At 57.0% G+C, this 17,532-nt stretch overlaps 4 protein-coding genes across 4 annotated transcripts; 1 reads left to right on the top strand and 3 right to left on the bottom strand.

The window, feature by feature from the left end:
• Window positions 1-1,474: 1,474 nt before the first annotated feature.
• On the bottom strand, window positions 1,475-5,635 carry VOLCADRAFT_117982 (uncharacterized protein; the record flags this gene model as incomplete). Its single annotated transcript, XM_002951796.1, has 6 exons — window positions 1,475-1,704; window positions 2,330-3,152; window positions 3,322-4,050; window positions 4,287-4,331; window positions 4,807-4,952; window positions 5,146-5,635. The coding sequence occupies 6 exons, from the start codon at window positions 5,633-5,635 to the stop codon at window positions 1,475-1,477; spliced, it is 2,463 nt and encodes an 820-aa protein (XP_002951842.1).
• Window positions 5,636-6,309: 674 nt separating this feature from the next.
• VOLCADRAFT_105252 (uncharacterized protein) lies at window positions 6,310-9,199 on the bottom strand. Its single transcript, XM_002951795.1, has 6 exons — window positions 9,101-9,199; window positions 8,611-8,954; window positions 8,122-8,202; window positions 7,685-7,795; window positions 7,134-7,262; window positions 6,310-6,745 (listed from the first exon to the last, which is right to left on the bottom strand). The coding sequence occupies exons 2-6, from the start codon at window positions 8,923-8,925 to the stop codon at window positions 6,695-6,697; spliced, it is 687 nt and encodes a 228-aa protein (XP_002951841.1). The 5' UTR covers window positions 8,926-8,954; window positions 9,101-9,199; the 3' UTR covers window positions 6,310-6,694.
• Window positions 9,200-9,316: 117 nt separating this feature from the next.
• Window positions 9,317-11,207, top strand: VOLCADRAFT_105251 (uncharacterized protein). Its single transcript, XM_002951883.1, has 4 exons — window positions 9,317-9,463; window positions 9,628-9,702; window positions 10,040-10,459; window positions 11,087-11,207. Exons 1-4 carry the CDS (start codon window positions 9,368-9,370, stop codon window positions 11,183-11,185), a joined length of 690 nt encoding a protein of 229 aa, XP_002951929.1. The 5' UTR covers window positions 9,317-9,367; the 3' UTR covers window positions 11,186-11,207.
• Window positions 11,208-12,410: 1,203 nt separating this feature from the next.
• Window positions 12,411-17,335, bottom strand: VOLCADRAFT_105250 (uncharacterized protein; the record flags this gene model as incomplete). The annotated part of the gene is made up of 9 exons (XM_002951794.1): window positions 12,411-12,657; window positions 12,925-13,334; window positions 13,491-13,645; window positions 13,772-13,985; window positions 14,260-14,353; window positions 15,233-15,366; window positions 15,863-15,877; window positions 16,119-16,235; window positions 17,144-17,335. 9 exons carry the CDS (start codon window positions 17,333-17,335, stop codon window positions 12,411-12,413), a joined length of 1,578 nt encoding a protein of 525 aa, XP_002951840.1.
• Between the last annotated feature and the right edge of the window lie 197 nt (window positions 17,336-17,532).

Raw genomic sequence — 17,532 nt, 5'->3', positions numbered from 1 at the left:
TAATTCGTGCCAAGCCGGTAGCCAGAGGGAAGCGATGATGGGATAAGGAAATATGAGGAAACATTTCCCTTAATTTGAAATCAACCTTGAAGGTCGAACGGTGTTGTGCAGTGTATTTTGGGTCGGCTCTTACCAGCAACGTGGGCGATGATGTCCTTGGATGAGGTGTATTAATCATGGTCGAGGGAGAGGTGGGCGGCAGCGGAAGACATTCACAGCCTGGAGCCCTTTCCAATAGCCATGTTGTGTTGCAGTTGTGAATTGCGGCACTAGTTGGTTTGGCCATCAGGTTGCCAAGTGTCGCCCAGCTGATAGGCAAGCAAGGGCAATCTGTGCCAGCTTCAGATTTGGCGTTTCCTTTTCATTTGGCATTCTAGAGTCGTGCGAGTGTGCGAGTAGGTTGGCCAGTGTATTTGATATATAGGAGCCAAGTAGCGGCAGTTGTATATCGCAAATGACCGTAGAGGCAGATTTACATCGAATAGGAGTAGGGGTTATGTCTATCTGCATAGCATTAATTAACCATTTTTTGGCAACCTCTACATAGGTGAACTGGCGAAAGGTAGCATGGTTGGGGAATTGTGAAGTGTGGCGTTTCTCGCGCGGCTCTGTGTATGAATTGCAGTCTACCGTGAGGCAGAGTTGCCTAGCCAGAGGCTGTGGACCAGTGAGGCGTGTGCCGTACACATCCCAGCATTGTAGACTTCAGTGCCGTACACCTAACCCTTCCCATATGTGCCCTCGATACGTTCAAATTTCCCTCCCTACCTCCCTACCTCCCAGAACGTAGACGCCAACGGAGACAGAACGCAAAAAGCCGGATAGCTGTATTTTTCTGATAGCAGAACACCAGGGGGGCAACACCATAGGGAAAAACACTGCTGTTGCTGGTGTTGCCCCCCTGGACCAGTGCTGCAGCCGCTGCTGCTTCAGACCCTTCTGCCCTGCCCTGTCCGGTCCTGTCCTCTTTTTTTGAGGAAAAATTACAAAATTGTCTCAGTCGCTCCTCAGTCACTATATTTTACCGCAGCCCAAGCGGTTACAAAGAACATTGTTGCATATCCGTTCCAAGCAAGGAAATGGCAAAACGGTTCAAGGGCACCGACGTAAGAATCTAATAAATCGCCACCGCTGCCGTGAAGCAGCAACAGCAGCAGACAATGGCGGCGGAAGCATCCGTACACAGCTGTACAATGGCGCGGGCCTAGAAAAAGGACTGCGACCACAGGGGTAACATGCGTTGACATTAGCTTGAAGTCAAGTAAACAGCATGAATGGAGTGTTTTAGAAGTTAGGATTGTTAGGTAGGGGCCTCGCCCCCAACAGAATAGTATCCGACAACCGTCAACTGACTGCTGCCCACTGACCCACATGGGCACCATGTTGTACGGCCACCATGTGCGTACGACGCAAAGAGGAGACATGCTGCGGAGATTTATTTCCGATGACCGCATCCGGATCCCTCAACCGCCCCTCAATCGCTGTTGCTACCACTGTCATCAGCAACGCTCTCCTCCGCCTCCTCCTCCTCCTCCACCTGCTGCTCCGGCTGCTGCTGCTGCTGCTGCTGCCCGTCCACCCCGACGACAGCGCCGCCGCCGCCGCCGTGTACTACCGCACCCAGCAGCCGCCGCCGCTTGCCCCTTGGCGCACAGCCGCCGCCGCGGCCCTGACTGTGCCCCAGCTGCGCTCCTCCCGCCGGGTCTATGACGGTGGAGGGCGTGCTGGCGTTGGACCTCAGATGCTCCCACATAGTCAGTGCCACCTACGACAAAAGCAGTACGGCCCGTACGACATGAGGGCCGCCACCAGTCGCAACACGTTAGCTGAGATCTGTTTTGGGCTCAGTAAATATGCTGTAGGTTACTGTAGCTGGTGGCTTGCGCGTCCCCCTGCAGTGTCCCTATTGTACATTCCGTTATCTGTATGGGCTATATTAGCTTTACTGCAGTACAAGTTAGTTGTTTTATCAGTTGTTTTATCCCCTTCAATATTGCACGAAAATGCACGAATCCGAAAAACCCGTGATACACTAGCAACGGTGAAGACTTCTAGACAGACGGAAAAGCGCCCCCCGATCCGGCACGAGGGACACCATCCCATACCCCCACTGCCCGCACGACAACAAAAACAACAGCAGCAGCAGCAGCAGCAGCAGGATCATGACCCCGAATCTATCGTAGGTTCTCATTGTCCATAATCCAGACACATAATATATTTCCCAACAGACATACAGACCTACAGACATACAGACCAACAGACATACAGACCAACAGACGTGCCTGCGTCCTTCGGAGCAAGTTCCCGGCTCCCGCTCCCGGCTGCTGACCCCGGGCGCCCGCGAAGGCCTCGCTGATGGCCGCGGAGATGCTCCCAGCGCCGCCCGCCGCACCAGCGCTGCCGCTGCTGCTCTGCGGCAAGTGCGGTGGCGGTGGCGGCTGCGGCGGCAGATCTGCTGCCGCCGGAGCTGGGGCAACAGCATAACCACCACCACCACCACCACAGCCAACGCCGGCGCCACCAGCGCGCGGCGGCGGCAGCAACGGCTGAGTCGCCGCTGCCGCCGCTACCACCGTCGCGTCGTCGACGGCGGCCGCTTCTGGCGCAGAGCCTTGGCCTGAGCCAGACGCGGAGCCTGACCCTGCCGCCGCCGCTGCCGCCGCCGCTGCCGCTGTAGATGGCCCCTCTCCCTGTGCAAGCCCAGCTGCCGCTGACTGCGACTGCAGCTGCACGTGTGCGTCCACCACTGACGGAGAAAGGGAATGCGAGTTCGGGTACCTTTTCGGGTCTACGGATCTCTCCACGGCGGCGGCGGCGGCGTTGTGGTCTCCAGCGGCCGCATCCAGCTGTGCGCGAGGCTGCAGGACGCCGCCACCGCCGCCGCCGACTGCAGGCCCTTGTCGCAACCCTGCAGCGCCATCGGCAGCTGCGGCGGCCGTCAATCCACCAGCTCCGGTGGCGGCGGGGCCCGTCGCGGCGGCAGCGGCGCCGCTGCGGTCGCCGTGTACCGCCGCCACCGGCCCTTGCCCAACAGCAGCCGGCACGCCGCTGTCCTCTTCCTCCTCCTCCTCCTCGTCATCATCATCGTCATCATCATCCCCGACAACCATTTTATCCTCCGGGTCGTCTTCGTCCATTTTGTCGTACTCATCCTGTACGGCAGGCTGGCGGAAAGGTCAGTTCGGGCGGCCAGAGAGAGAAGAAGACCAGGCCGCGCTCACGTCAGGTCACAAATACACACACACACACACGCAGTCCATTTGAACACACACAAACATACATACAGTTCACAGACCTCCTCCTGATCAACCCATGACTTACCACGTATTGCTGCAGCTCAACCAGCTGCTCTAAAACATAAGGCCCAGATAAACTGGCGGCACTCGCATTGTCGCTGAGCCGGGCCAGGTTGCGCAGGAACGTCGCGCTGCCTCCTCCTCCTCCCCCCCCGCCGCCTCCCACAGCCCCTACACCGCCTCCACCTTCCCCCCCGTTGCCGTTGTCCACCTGCGGTGAGGTCGGCTGAGGCTGCTGCTGAGGCTGGCGCTGATGTTGCCGCTGCCGCCGTGGCACGAGTTCCTGCGGCTGCTGCTGCTGCTCATCCAGTAAATCGAACTGCCCTTGCTGCTGCTGCTGCTGCTGCTGCTGCCGTGACGGCCCGGCTGGCTCCACCACCGCCAGGCCCCCCCCCGGGGGGGTATCTCCCCCCAGGACCCACGGCCGCCGGAAAGGCACATCGCCCATGCTCTGAGAGCAACTCGGACTCGAGCCGTCCGCAACGCCGTACGACTCTCCGGCGCCCAACGTTGCCGCCGCCGCCGCGGCGGCAGCAGCAGCGTCCGCCGCCGCGGCTGCCACCTGCTCTACTGTATCCTGGGGAAAGCGGCCAGATCCGGTGGCGGCAGCACCGCCGCCGCCGCCGCCCGCCGCGTCGCCCGTAACTGCGTCGCCAACCGTTGTGGCGCCGCCGCCGGATGTGGCGGTGGTGGCTAGCTGTTCCGACAGTCGCTGGATACATACCTCTGCTTTCCGAGCCAGCCCTGTCATCAGCTGAACATGTTCCCAAAGGGATTGCGATGTGGGTTGGCGACACCGGGCATGTATGTAAGTGTGTGTGTGTGTGTATGTATGTGTCGGGGGATGGGATACTTCCAAAAGGGAAAAGAGGAGCCGGCATGCAGGAGTCCCCCACCGGGAATACACCGGGGAGTGCTGGTTATGGTGGTTGTGGTGGTTGTGATGATGGAAATGAAATGGTGCAAAGTGGAAGCAAGGTGTACACACACGGCGGGGGTCACGCAGCGGTGGCGATCTCCTCCATCAGGTCCGCACTGGTGGGAGGGAGGGGAGGGGAGCGAGGGAGGGAGGGAGCCATACAGTCGCCTCCGTCATGAAAAGTGAGTTGTGCTTGTTGTGTGTTTTAGCCCGAGGAAGCAAAGAGATGACTCCTCGTGCCCCCTCGATTATGTTTCCCTATGTCGCCACGTCACCATGTCGCCAGCCCCGGGGCGACCCGACCGCGCATCTTCTCTCCACGCCCGCGAAACACCCCCCACGCCATCCGGAAGCTGTGTGTGAACTGAGCCCAGCACACCGGCCGCAGACTCCCCCCGGCGGGAGGGAAAGACCCTAACTAACAGACAGAACTTCGGGACAGAACTTTCGCAGATCATAATAAGGCCCAGCTGGGGTTTGAACACCCGCCTGCTGCTCGCTCCCAAGAGAGAACATCATTATGCATCTTTGAGAGAGTGCATGGCAGCACTCGCGTGCCACCCACGAAGCGCCCCGTGTGCGTGTGCTTACCTCTGAAGAGCAAAACGGCTGGGACAGCAGGTCAGCTAGCTGAGGGGCCCTCAGCAGCAAACCCGTTCGTTTATGGTGTTTCTTTAGAATCTTCACTGTGGCGGTGTAGGCTAGGACAGACCAGTGCACCAGCAGCAACACCTCACCTGGAGGTGCAAGAGAGGTGGAGATGGAGCATCAGTTCAGTAAGAGGAACCACCGCGATGGGCCATTATGTTCTATTTGACGGCGAGGAGTGGGGAAAGCGGTTTGGGCTTTGAGGTGAAGGGAAGGGAAGTGGATAATGTCATCGATAGGGGTGCATAGGTTGTTAGGGGTTTCATGGCAATCTGCGCGTACCATGGAAATTGACAAAGCGCTTATAGAGCTGCGCCCGCTGCTCGGCAATGGCTTTTAGCGCGGCGGGCATGCCGCTGGGGCCGATCTCGCCGCTTGCATCATTGCCGTTCCTGGCTGTTGTCTCAGCAGCCCGCGCAGCAATGGTGCACTGCGCTGCCTCCGCCTCCAGCCGCTCCAGCTGGATGACGCAGGTTTCCTCTCGCTCCAAAAAGCGGTCGTTCAAGCGCTGCAGGTGATCCGTAAGGACGGCTGTGAAGCGAACCTCCTCGCTGGCTTCGGCAATGCCAGCCTGTCCGGCAGTTTCCTCGGCAGGTTCCTTTGGCCCCTGATCATTTTGCTTAATCTGCTGACGTTCTGTGGCTAAGGATTTGCCATCCGCGCGTGCTGGTAGCTGCTTCAGCTGCTTTTTCAAGTGCTTGTAAATGTGAAAAAGGCACTGCAGCTCAGGCAGATCCTCCGCCGTCGTTCGAAGCAACCGAGCGAACTTCATAATAAAAACCGACAATGCCAAGCTTTGGGGAACAAAGGAGGCAGCAATGGCCTAAGACGACCCCGGCGCGGTTGCGCAGCGCTGAAGCCACTTAACGGGAACAGTGGGTGCTTTACTCCTACTCAATCGACAGGGAGTTATCGGTAAAGGTAAAAGAAATCGGGCACAGGAAGGGTTATCGCCGGGCCTATCGCGGTTTGCCAATTGCTTTCCTCGAGCCCCGGGCCACGTCCTCGGCCACGGATCATGCGCGTAAAGAGGTTAATAAACTATGCTGTAAGTGAACAGGATACGTAAAAATAATAGACTTCCAATTCTTCCGAGGAACCTAGTAACTGGCGGGCACGTGGGCCGTGGATACTTGCGGTTTGTTGAAGCGCACGTGGGCTGATGCTATGAGAACGTACTGCAAGGGTTGTGCCAGGGTCCGCAACTTAGATGGATTGTAACGAGGGAAGAGTAATTGGTCAGAAAGGGTGCAGTGAAGAAATAATATCTATGAACTGAAATAGGCAAGAGGTACAGATATTTTTGGCATTGTTGAAACCTGCCGCAAAACATGCGTAGGGTGATAAAAAGGAAAGATCCTTCTCCATGACGACAGAATTGCCGACGGGAATCAATGTCGTAATAGCTCCAAATTTTATTATCTCTGATTGGAACGAAAGCTGACACATTGCAATGCTCGCGTTACACATTGTCAACTCGTATGTGCAATACCGTAGGCCGTTCTTCTGCAGGGCTTGCCCTCATCCATCATGAGCGGGCGGTATGAACCTAGCATTGCAAGGCGAGGAACCAATACTAAAACGAAATAAGCGAAAAAGCCTCAATGTTTCATGCCGTTCCAGTACAAAGATGTCCTTGAAGCGCGCCTCCATGCACCATCAGCGCCGCCAACTACCTTGTCACCCTCAGCCACGCCCCCGCGTCCAACGTGGCGAGTCCCTATTCCACTATGTCCCACCCAGAGCATCCCGGTCAATCAAACCCACACAACGATATCCAAGCTATACCCTCCTCCGAAACCCGTTTTGACCAGCCAAAGAGAAACACCATTCAATAGCCCAGCACGGCAGTCCGCATCAGCGTCAGGGCATTGGCAAACTCCTGCATTCATCAAGACATTATCCACAGTCCACCGCAAGGGAAAGACAGGCAGTAGGTAAGCCTCTCGGTCATCACAGTCAAGCACTGGCGAAATGTTTGTGCGTGCGTTGTGTTCGTCGTGACGTGAGATTCCCAATCGATCTACTCACACACCCTGTCCTTATCCACCAACCTCCCTAAAATCAACCGCTCCGAAACCCCAGTACAGGGCCTTCAGCAACCCAACGCCGAACCCAACCCCACCCGCCCCAAATGCCCCATCCTACTCCTACACCCAATCTCCCACCTCCCCACGCAGTCTCCCACCACGAACACGACCCCTTTAAATGTCTGAGGTTCGTCTCCCCCCCCCAGTTATCACTCCCGCACCCGCCCCACCCGGCCATACCTGGGTGTCCAGGCGGTTGTCACCGTCCACCATCTGGTCCACCCGACTAAAGATATACTCCTTGGCCGCCTCACCGTTGGGGCCCAGGGCGGGTACACCGGACTTGAACTCCCGAAGGGACACAAAACCCTGGGTAGGTAGGTAGGTAGGTAGGTAGGTAGGTAGGCAGGCAGGTAGGTAGGTAGGCAGGTAGGCAGGCAGGTAGGCAGGCAGGTAGGCAAGTAGACAACAACAACAACATGCCAGGCAATCATACAAAAAGCCAGGCAGGCAGGTAGAGCGGAAAAAACTGCAGACAGACAGACAGACAGGCATTCAGCCGTGCAGAGTGTCAGACGGGCAATGCTGCTCCGTAGGCAGGTGGTAGTAGGCTGGTGGTTGAAAACAGCATGTAAACAGATAGACAGGTAGGCAAGGAAACCAGGTTTACGCAGGCAGGAAGACAAATGGTAGATAGACACACGACACTTAAATACAGTCCATCGTACGAGCCGGAGCCGCCGCCGCCGGCGGTAGGATGGTGCACCAACACTGCTGTTGTGGGAACTCACGTCGCCGTCCTGATCAAACACTTTGACCACATCCGCATCAATGGCGTCATCCCCCACCGCCCCGTCCAGGGCAATGGATGCAAGTAATTCATCCGTCGCCAGGGTACCATCCTGCAACAATAAAACGATGACGGACCCGCGGGTCACTTGTAGCAACATGCGAGGGAACACGACCCCTGAGTTACTATGTCCGCCACTCCACGCAAGGTCATTGTGGACCTGCATGGGTCTCACCCTCATGCAGGTTGCAGCAGTCGTTAAATGCAGCCACACAAGGAATGCATGTATATCCATGCATGAGACGTTGCCACCGTAATGTGTGCGTCATATATGTGCTTTGTTCACGCACCTTTCTCAACCCCTCCTAACCCACGCCCGACACGTCGCGATCATCCCCCCAACCCCGATCGCGTTGTTGAGATCGCACCGCCTCCCACCTGGTTGAGGTCAAAGAGCTTCATGGCGAACTCCAATTGGCTCTCATCCGGCAGCATAAACTCCACATCCTCCGCAACAGCCTGGTGTGATAGAAGAGGAGAATGGAGGAGGAGAATGGGATCAATCGCTAAGCTACTTTGGGGACCCCCGGCCGTGACGATAACCAAAAAGGACCACACAGCCCCAGATTTGAAGTCGGAGTAACGCGATTAAAGACATCTGTGCATGGCTGCTAAATTGGCCATGTGGGTCAAGCGACATGGCGCGAACATTTTTTGGGCTGGAAGACTTGGGCTATGGAGCCAGGTCCATGAACTCTATTAAAGTACCCGGCAAATTGCCCAACAGGCACAGGCTCAGTTAGGGTTCTCAATTGGGTTAATTTAGGTCTTCCGTACTTGTGGCTTACAGCTATAGAGGCTTTCAGCTTTAGGGGTCGTTGCCGCTGCGCTGCCCTCCAAAGCTGTAGGATGTAGGTCGGCACGCACCTTTGAAGTCCGAAGAAGTTCCTCTTTCGTGACAACGCCATCCTTGTTTTCGTCAACAAACTCAAAGCTGCTCCGCACAATATCAGCCAGGCTGCCGTACTGCGGTGCGGCCACGACGGGGCTACCGGCGAGGGAGATGCCGAGGGCTAACCCAGCGGCCAGCAGCTGCGATGCCACAGACGAGCGAGGCTCTTGGGAATTCTGTGTCTGATGTTGCAGGGTCCTGTGATTGATGACGTTACACGAAACTGCCCGACGATGTGCCGACGCCGACGTCCGGCCTACACCCATACCCCGGAGTCTTTGGAGCGCCATCGCAGGGAGTTTAGAGACTGAACAAGCTCCTGCATGTGGGCATGACGGCAAATGTTGATCACTACGCCAGGCGAGAACGGAAGGGTGGCTAAGTAATTGAACACGATTGACTGAAACTATTGCATCTAACAGTTTCCTTAGCTTGGGAATGATAATTAATCACATAATAACTCACAAATTGAAGGTCCTCCAATCGCAGCTCGGCGGCGCGGCGAAACTGGCACCGGCACAGTCCTATCGAATCAACACGATGATCCTGATGTAAAGACAGCATCTATGTAACTCATGTGCATAATAGGGGCTAACTCAAAGATGTGGATGTACGACCGGATTTTTACCGATGCATGTATAGCAGGGCTCGGTGACTGCAGAGCAACACAAATCGGGAGAGGCCTGCCGCACATCCTTTCACGGCATATATACATAACTAGTACTTCGGAGCATGCGCTGTGCGTCTCTGTGCTTCACCCTGTCGCCTTTCTTCGTCAGCCACCGCCAACTTGGCACCCTTAACCTTGCGAGCCTGACGTTTCAGCAGGTGTGATCCGCGAGTTAATTTCTAGCGAGTAACCTGCAGTCCAGCTATCCACCTTCCTCTAGGGGCCGCAGTGTACCCTGCGTACCTATTCTTTACTACTGCTCAACAGCTATGAAGTTAGCCACTTTGCACGTTTGCAGCTTGATCTTCCTCAATGCTTGCAGCTATTGGAGCGAGCTGAGACCTGCGAGGCCAGCAGGCAGGCAGCGGTATCACGCCTCACCGCATGGCCTGCCCAGGTCAGTTGTTATGCGCGTGCATACCGCACCTTACCGGCGAAGTAGATCCGCACACCGGGGATGTGGGCGTCATGTTACATCGCCGGTAGCCGCTTTGCAACCACGCGCCGTACTGTCGTATTCATTCCCGTACCTGCAAAGCCAAACACCCCTGGCCCAGCCAACAACCCAAAGCCCCGCCTCGTCCCCCCTCTACTCGCCTCCTCATGGATTGCAGCTGTGCCCTCAGTCTCCGGCGACTGACAACTGACTTTGGCAACTGCCGTTTGTGTTCGGCAGCTGACGTTAACAACTGGCAACTGACGCCGGCAACCTCCCACGCTCCCCCACTGCTCAGGTCCACCAAACAAAGCACGAACCAGCACGCAACTTTGGCAGCAATCCACGCCCAAGCCCAAGTCCGGGCAACCAGCCATGCTTCGCCAACTCGGCACCTACGGTTCAGAAAGTTGTAGAAAATGATAACGCAGCCGAGTTGAGGGCTGCGAGCACTGCTACTGCTGACTGTGATGGTGTAGCCGTAGCTGAAGCTGTAGCCACAGCACATGCGGAGGCTGCTACAGCCCAGCCGGTGCTAGGCAGAAACCTAGCCGTGGCTGGCGGATCGAATGGATCGGGGCTGGATCCAGCCGGGTCAGATTTAGATCTAGAGCTGAGGCAGAAGCAGAATATCTTGAAACCTGAAGAGGCGATGGCTGCCGCCCAGGAGCTGCTGCGGCTGTGCGCGCAGCTGGGAGCGACCGACGATGCGATGGAGGTGTGTGGACCAGCGGGATGAGTCGGACTTTGGGGATTACGGAGGGTGGTGCTTACATGCAAGAAGCAAAGGGTTAATGATGGGGCGGCAAACCAACCAAGGGGAGTGGGCAGGAGGGGAGAGGTACTACGCGGGGCCGCAAGGCTTACATCGGGCTGTGGTTTTTGTGGCGCGGCTGTGCCTGTAGGCGGCGCCGTAAGTTGTGTCGGGAGAGGAGGTGGGTTGTAGCGGTTGCCGTGTGGTGGTCATGACGTATGGACAAGTACGTTTGGCGGTCATCCGCCGCTTTTGGCCATCTTAGCAGACAGCACAACGCACTTAGTCCCCCCGCGAGTCGCCGACACCCTCTCAAGGGTTGCTCCCCCTAGATCGTTCTGGGAAGGGACGCACGTATATGGAGAAATAAATATCCTACACATCCTTTCCAAATATCTGTGTGTATAGCCCGTCCACAATGCGAACTCACCCATTTGCTCCGCACGGTACGGCACCACTGGTACGACATTCGCGACTTTCTCTTGTTGTTCGCATTGGCCTGGGCGCAACCCGTAGTAGCAATGCCATCCTTGATGAATGCGACGGGCAAGACGTTTGATGCTGTGCGATTACCCGTCTCCCGTCGTGTAGATTATTGCTGCTTTGGAACGGCGCGGTTTGAAGCCCGACTCCGACACCTTTGCACAGCTGAACGACGTCTTCACCTACTTCCCACCGCCCATGAAGTAAAGTACGGTAGCCGGCGTACGGCAGAACGAGGGTTCTTATATGTCTTCGTGCTGTTAGGCACCATCCAAGCAGAGCAGCTAAGCTGTGTCCGTGCAATTAGCTTCTAGTTCCGATGCAACAGAGGATTCATCTCATGATTCATCCATTCACCTGACAGAGTCGTTTGCTGTACAGAAGCCGTTGACTAGCGGTGATGGCGTCAGTAGCAGCAACATCAGTGACATTCCTGGCAAGGGCAGCAGCAACAGCAGCAGGAGTAGCGCCATGCAATGGCAGTAGCAGCACCGTTTCTCCAAAGCGCCGGTGGCAGTAGCCACCATCGCCACCACAGAGCAGCAGCAGCAGCAGTGACCACCGGCAGTAGCTTCACGACAACCGCCCGCCATCCACTGCCACAGCTATGGATGTCACCTTGCATGGCAGAGCAGGTGTATAAAACGGCGTACTACTACTAAATATGTACGTATCCAGTGTACTGCACCTAGTGTACTGCTGTACTGCATGTACGCGATTTAAGTCGATGGAGCGAGGTTGTCATCTTGGTGCAGTGAGGCAGGCGCATGGATATATGTCAGGACACTCTTTACGTGCATGCTGTTAGGGCGTGCTATATCAAGACTTTTACAGAGAAGTACCGAACAGGATAGATACTTCAGGGCGCAACCATTACAAGGGGGACAGATGTTGTTCGCACGTTCCCTTGACAGGACATGTTGTACGGCAGAGCGCATGGCCATTTGGGACGGAGGCGTCGAGTTTGCGCGTCGGATCTGTACACGAAGGTGAAAGCGAAATTTTCCTGCTATAAAACAAGGTGTGACGAGAAGTAGGAGCCACAGAAATAGATAAAGCAATTTTGTGCCGCAGAGCGGATAGGCAGGTGAGACAGAAGCCTCCAGTTCCTGCGTTGTAAAATATTAGGTCGGTAGGGTAAAGGCCTCGGCAGGGTTACCGAGGAGTTACCGGCCTTTACCCTGCCGAAGGGTTAGCCTACCGTTAGGCTACCCTACCAATTGGTTACAGCGGCTGCATGTCACGGCGTTCATCCTGCACAACTGCGGCACTGCAACCACCACACAACTGACTTTCCCTTCCCGCCTTCCATCGCCTCGCAATGGACTTTTCATCAATGATTGATTCCATTTACCTCACGGCCCCAGAGGAGCTTGCGTGCTGCGGGAGAGAAGGGTATTCGTGGTCGGGGGAGCTCTGGTTATTTTGTGTTTTAATGAGCTGGCCGACACAATGTGTGGCTCTCCACCGCTATTGTCAAAACTGGCCGAATGCCCGTACCGGCAAAAGCAGAGCGTACAATACACAACAGCGACTCTGACAATTGTGTAGCCTCCAAGCCGCCGCCGACAACTTTCAGGTCGGGTTTCTGTCGTTGTGCATCTACATCCATCCAGACATTGAGAGCTGCAGCCATTGATGTTATCACCGCGAGAGAAAGCTTCTTTTCGGGGACTTTTCTGGCAAGAAAAAGGGGGAAATGGGGGGGGGCCTGCCTGCTGTCCTCTTTGTGCCTCCTTCGACGTTCTGTCTCATGAAAACCCCTTCGTTCTCCATTTCAACCGCAGCCTCTGCCTCTACCACCGGCTCATTTCGATTTTTCCTTTTAACCGCCACTCGCAGCGTCCACGCACGAAGAATATCCAAACCCAGCCATGCACACAGCCGTGTTTTAGTGCGCGCGTTACTCGCCTTCATGTCCCACCATCACGAGCATACGCACGCACCTTCCTTGCATCAAGCCGCGCCGACAGTCATGAAGGCAGGGCGCCAGGTCACCATTGTCGAGGAGTCCTTCCTTCACCCCACCCCTCATCCCGCTGGTCCCTGCCCTTCCCTCCTGATAGAAGACAGCGAAGAAGAAGAAGTAGAAGAAGAAAACGCCTCGTGTGCAGCGAACCGCCAGGTCGAGTGCTGGCCAGATCTCAACAGCCAACATCAGCAGAACATCAGGCCCAACAAGGAAACCGCGTGCTGTAGGGAAATCTTCTCCGTACCACATCCACAGATCCTCTGTACGAGAAGTTACAAGTTCCGCACAAATGTGGGCGGCGTCCGTAAAACCCGAAAGGGGGGACGGCGCATGGACGGCCCTCTGTAGAGAAGACCTGTCCCCCATCTGGGGCCGTCCGCAGTCCTTCAAGGTGATTTTACACATCAACAATCAATCAGGCAGCACACGAGCCGCAGCAGCCCGTCGGGATTACGCGGCCTAACTGAGAGAGTCTTATGCCTGGCTTGCCGCAAGCCCCGCGCCCCCGTCCGCCTCCTGCCGTTGATTAATCAGCTGCACCAACATCTTCTGTTGCTCCATCATGCTGCCCAGAGCCCCTTTAAGCTCCTGAAGCTCGGCCTCCGAAACCAAGACTTTGCCCTTGCCAGGACGCTCCGGATCCACTCCCGGAATGCTAGCTCCCGCTACGGGCTGTTGCTGCCCAGCATTAGCTTCTGTAGCAGGAGTTGACGAAGACGATGGCGACGACGCAGATACCTGGGTAGGCGCGCTCCGGGAACGACCGACATACAGACGAACAACCTGCACGCGCGGCGCAGTCTCTTCCGTCGACTCCGCACCTTGCTGTTGCTGTTTCTGCCCCTGGCCTGCTTGCTCCTGACGAGGACTCCCCTGCTGCTGCTGCTGCTGCTGCAATTGTGATGGTTCTCTCCGCGCGCGCACCGGGACGGAAACCAGCTCCGGAACCGCAAAGAAGTTGTAGCTGGCCGCGGGAATCCTCTCCTGTGCGTCGCGGAGGGCTGACAGGCCGCGATACAGCGCGTCCGTACCCACCTGAACGACAGAAAAGGTACAAATGTGACCGAGGGACGGAAGCGCGACCGTGTGAGGGGTTTCTCGCCTGGAAATGGCAACTGCGGCGATGGTATATATAAACACACACATATATAAACACACACACACATTACCAACTCCAGAATCGAAGCTCCCCGGCCAGAGATGACCCAGCTTCAACCCATAGCCCCCCTTCAATCACCCTTTCCCTATCACTTTCCGGTATGATTCACATCTTGTCCCTAATCTGCCTCCCTCCCATTCGCAAACCCACCATGTCCAGCCGCAAGAACTGGCCGGGCTGCAGATTATTCAGCTCCCGCAACACCTTAGTCTCCAAACGCGGGGAATCCGTACGGGACGCCACGCTGCGTGTGCGTGTGTGTATGTTTTTGGAAGACGGGGGAAGCGGGGAGGGGGAGAGAGAGAGAGGTAAAGCTAGCTAGAAAGACGGAGGAAAAGGAAAAGGATCACCATGCATCCGGGGCAGGGGGGTTTTAAGACGAACTAGGGCATAAAAACGGTTGACTAGAGCAAAGAGATGAAGATAACCTACCCGGAGGGGTAGGGGAGAATCTTGGAGATGGAGAATTAGAAATGTAATGAATTATTGAAAATCTTGATGGAGAAATGGAGAGGTAGAACCCACACCCCCAACCCCACCCACCTCGGGATATTGGGAAAGGCTGGCAAGGAACAAATCACGCAGCGTGACACGCAATCACGCATTCCGTTCCAAGGTGAAAGTCCTGCCCGGAGCCCGGAGCCTTACCCCTCCCCCTTGTATTACATATATCCCCCCTCCCTTCCCCCCTCCCTCCCTGGGATAAGGCCCTCGGGAACATGCTGGAGGAACGGTCGCGCGGGCATGTGTGTCCGGCATCAGGGCTTTGCCGGCAGAGGACACAGGAGCGGCCAGCGGTCATTGAGGCAGAAACGTGGTTGGGAGATCACGCCGGGATCCTGAGGCCCTCCCTGGAGACTTCCAGTCCATGTGTTTGGCGGGGTGGACGCTACGGGGCTTTGTTGGATGAGCGCCGCCAGACGCATATTTGGCAGCCTCAGGGCGGCGCTACTGCCGGGGAGGAATATGTCCCGGCAGTCGACACGGGGTCTGGGAACACCAAATGTCCATACACAACCACCCACGTGCCCTAACCCACCTGCCTAACCACCTAGCTCAGCCATTTCCACTGAGACAGAAAACCTCACCCCACAACCCCCCTCTCCGCCCCCTCCCCAACTACCTGAGCGGTACGCACTGCGGGCTGTTCTCCGGCGGCAGCTGTGTGCGCCCCCGGACGGCGGTCACAATCAGCAGGAGGGGGGTGCCGAAGGGCTTCAGCGGCTCCTGAGGCACCAGCCGGATGCACACGTCGCGCTGCAGGGCGGGAGCAATAAGAGCTGGTCGGACGGAGGTCGGGAGAGGAGGCGGCCGGGAGATAGGTGGAGGAAGAAGGAATGTGACTGCAGCAGGGGCGGATGCAGTAACACTTTTAGCAGCGGCGGCGGCAGCAGCGGCGGCGGTAAATTACGGTGGTCGAAGCTGTAATAGGCGACAGCAGCAGCAATGCAGCCGTGTAAGCAAAAGGCAGGGTGGTTGGGGACCGCCCGACGTAAGCGACATCCCCCTGGGCCCCCCCCTGCCCCCAAAACATATGTAAGTAATAAAGCAGAGCACCATGAGTACAGTTGAAGCACCAGGATGCCCATAGAACTGGGTACGACAGTACGGAAGTCCCGTCGAGGAAAACGGCTCCATTACCCCCCAAAACCCTTTCAAAGAAAACCCTAAAACCCAAACCCAACCCGCATCCGAGACCACGGGGGTTCGGAGGAGGTACATGAAAGGGGCGAAAGGGAGTGGAAAGACGAACCACGAACGAGCGAAGCTGCGAAAGGGAGGGGGAGGAAAAGAGGGTAAGGGGGGAACAACATGGCGAAACACACCGGCAGGACATGGAGCCCCTCACATCGGCCATGGCCTGGCGAATACGGGAAGGGTGGACAGAACAACCAAGCAGCCCGGCAGCCAACCCCCGGTACGTGCGTACAGCCCCCCTCCCCCTCTCCTCCCCCCTGACCCTCATCATTCCGCCCAGCCCAGCCCTCTCAGCCCTCTCCAGCTCTCACCTCATCCGCCGCCGCCGCGCCCTCCTCCCGCATGGCTAGCAGGAACCTCATCGCCCCCGCAGCCCCCTGCCGCCCTAGGCTGCGGACCGCCACGCCGTTACCCTCAGCGAAGCACCTCTGAGGAAGCCCCAGCGCAGTCCAGTCCAGCCGCCGGAAGCCACCCGATAAGGGGGGGTTGTGGAAAGGTGAAGGTCATCGAGGGGGGGTTGTGTGCGCATGTTGGTGTAGGCAGGGCGGCAGCGGGGCGTGTGCGGATAACACAGGGCAGGTATGCGTGCGTGGGAGAGAAGAGAAAGAGGGGGAGGAGAAAGAGAGAGACGGGAGAGAAACGGGCGAAAATTTTCCGTTACGAAGCTGACCTACGCAGCACCAGGCCTGGACGGCAACAAATAGGATACAGGACGGGGCAGGACAGGACGGGGCAGTGCAGGGCAGGCTTGGGAAGGGCAGTTCGAAGTTTGCTAGCTACTTCAAAATTTGTTGCAAAGTGGGCCAGATGCCACCATCATGCCGCTCCAAGACTGCTGATGGGTGCAACCGTGCAACCAAGCTAAGGTGGAGCTCTTACCTGATATAGTGACCTGACCTTGTACGTGATGGAGGCCACGTCGTCCTCCAGGAAAACAACCGACGGCAGGACCTGCTTCGGCGGCGACTGCTGCTGCTGCTGCTGCCGCTGCTGCTGCTGCTGGGCATCTGAGCCGGTGGTGTTTTCTGCGGATTCGCGGAGCGGCGGGAACCGGGATCAGAGAGGCTGTGATTCGCGGAGCGGCCGCTATTTCACTATTGTTCGTGTGGTGTCGTGCCGTTATGAAGGAAGGGTGCAGCGCTTAAGATGAGGTTAGCTGGGGGTACGTGTGGAAGGGAAACAGGAAGGGCCGCGGGGCTTAGTTGCCGCTGGCAGAGGGCGGAGGAGTGTGGTTGGGAGGGGAGGTAGAGGGGGTCCTCGTCTGTTCAGGAGGCGGGTCGGCGATGCTCGACTCGAGCGGGCGGATACTCGCGCGGAAGATCGTGTCCAGGCTGACCTTGAGAGCGCCGCGCACGACGATTTTGCCACCCCTTCGGGGGCGCGGAGGTGTTGGCATCCGAAGAGGCATTGCGTGGTCCACGCTCCCGTGGGGGTGCGTAAGTGTTGGGCTCCAAAGCGGACGCTGCACATTGCACGACAGGCACGGTCCTGCTGGGGAGACGACGGACGACAGGAAGATTGCTGCCATTATTAAGGATAAGAATTGCAAGAGAGGTGCGGTGAGGTGGTAAACTATTTGTGAAAATGAGAGCAAAGTTCCTTGTGTTTGTGGCGGCTGCGTCGTGTCGAGAACTGTTACCTGCAACGGTGACTCGCAGAATTTATAATGGATGCCCTCTTCAGCATCATACTAGGCAAGTGAGTTTAAAGCTTGGGCCTAAGGGT

This window comes from Volvox carteri (assembly GCF_000143455.1).
Source record: "Volvox carteri f. nagariensis unplaced genomic scaffold VOLCAscaffold_26, whole genome shotgun sequence".
Lineage (NCBI taxonomy): Eukaryota > Viridiplantae > Chlorophyta > Chlorophyceae > Chlamydomonadales > Volvocaceae > Volvox > Volvox carteri.
This window is presented reverse-complemented; position numbering and strand designations above follow the sequence as displayed.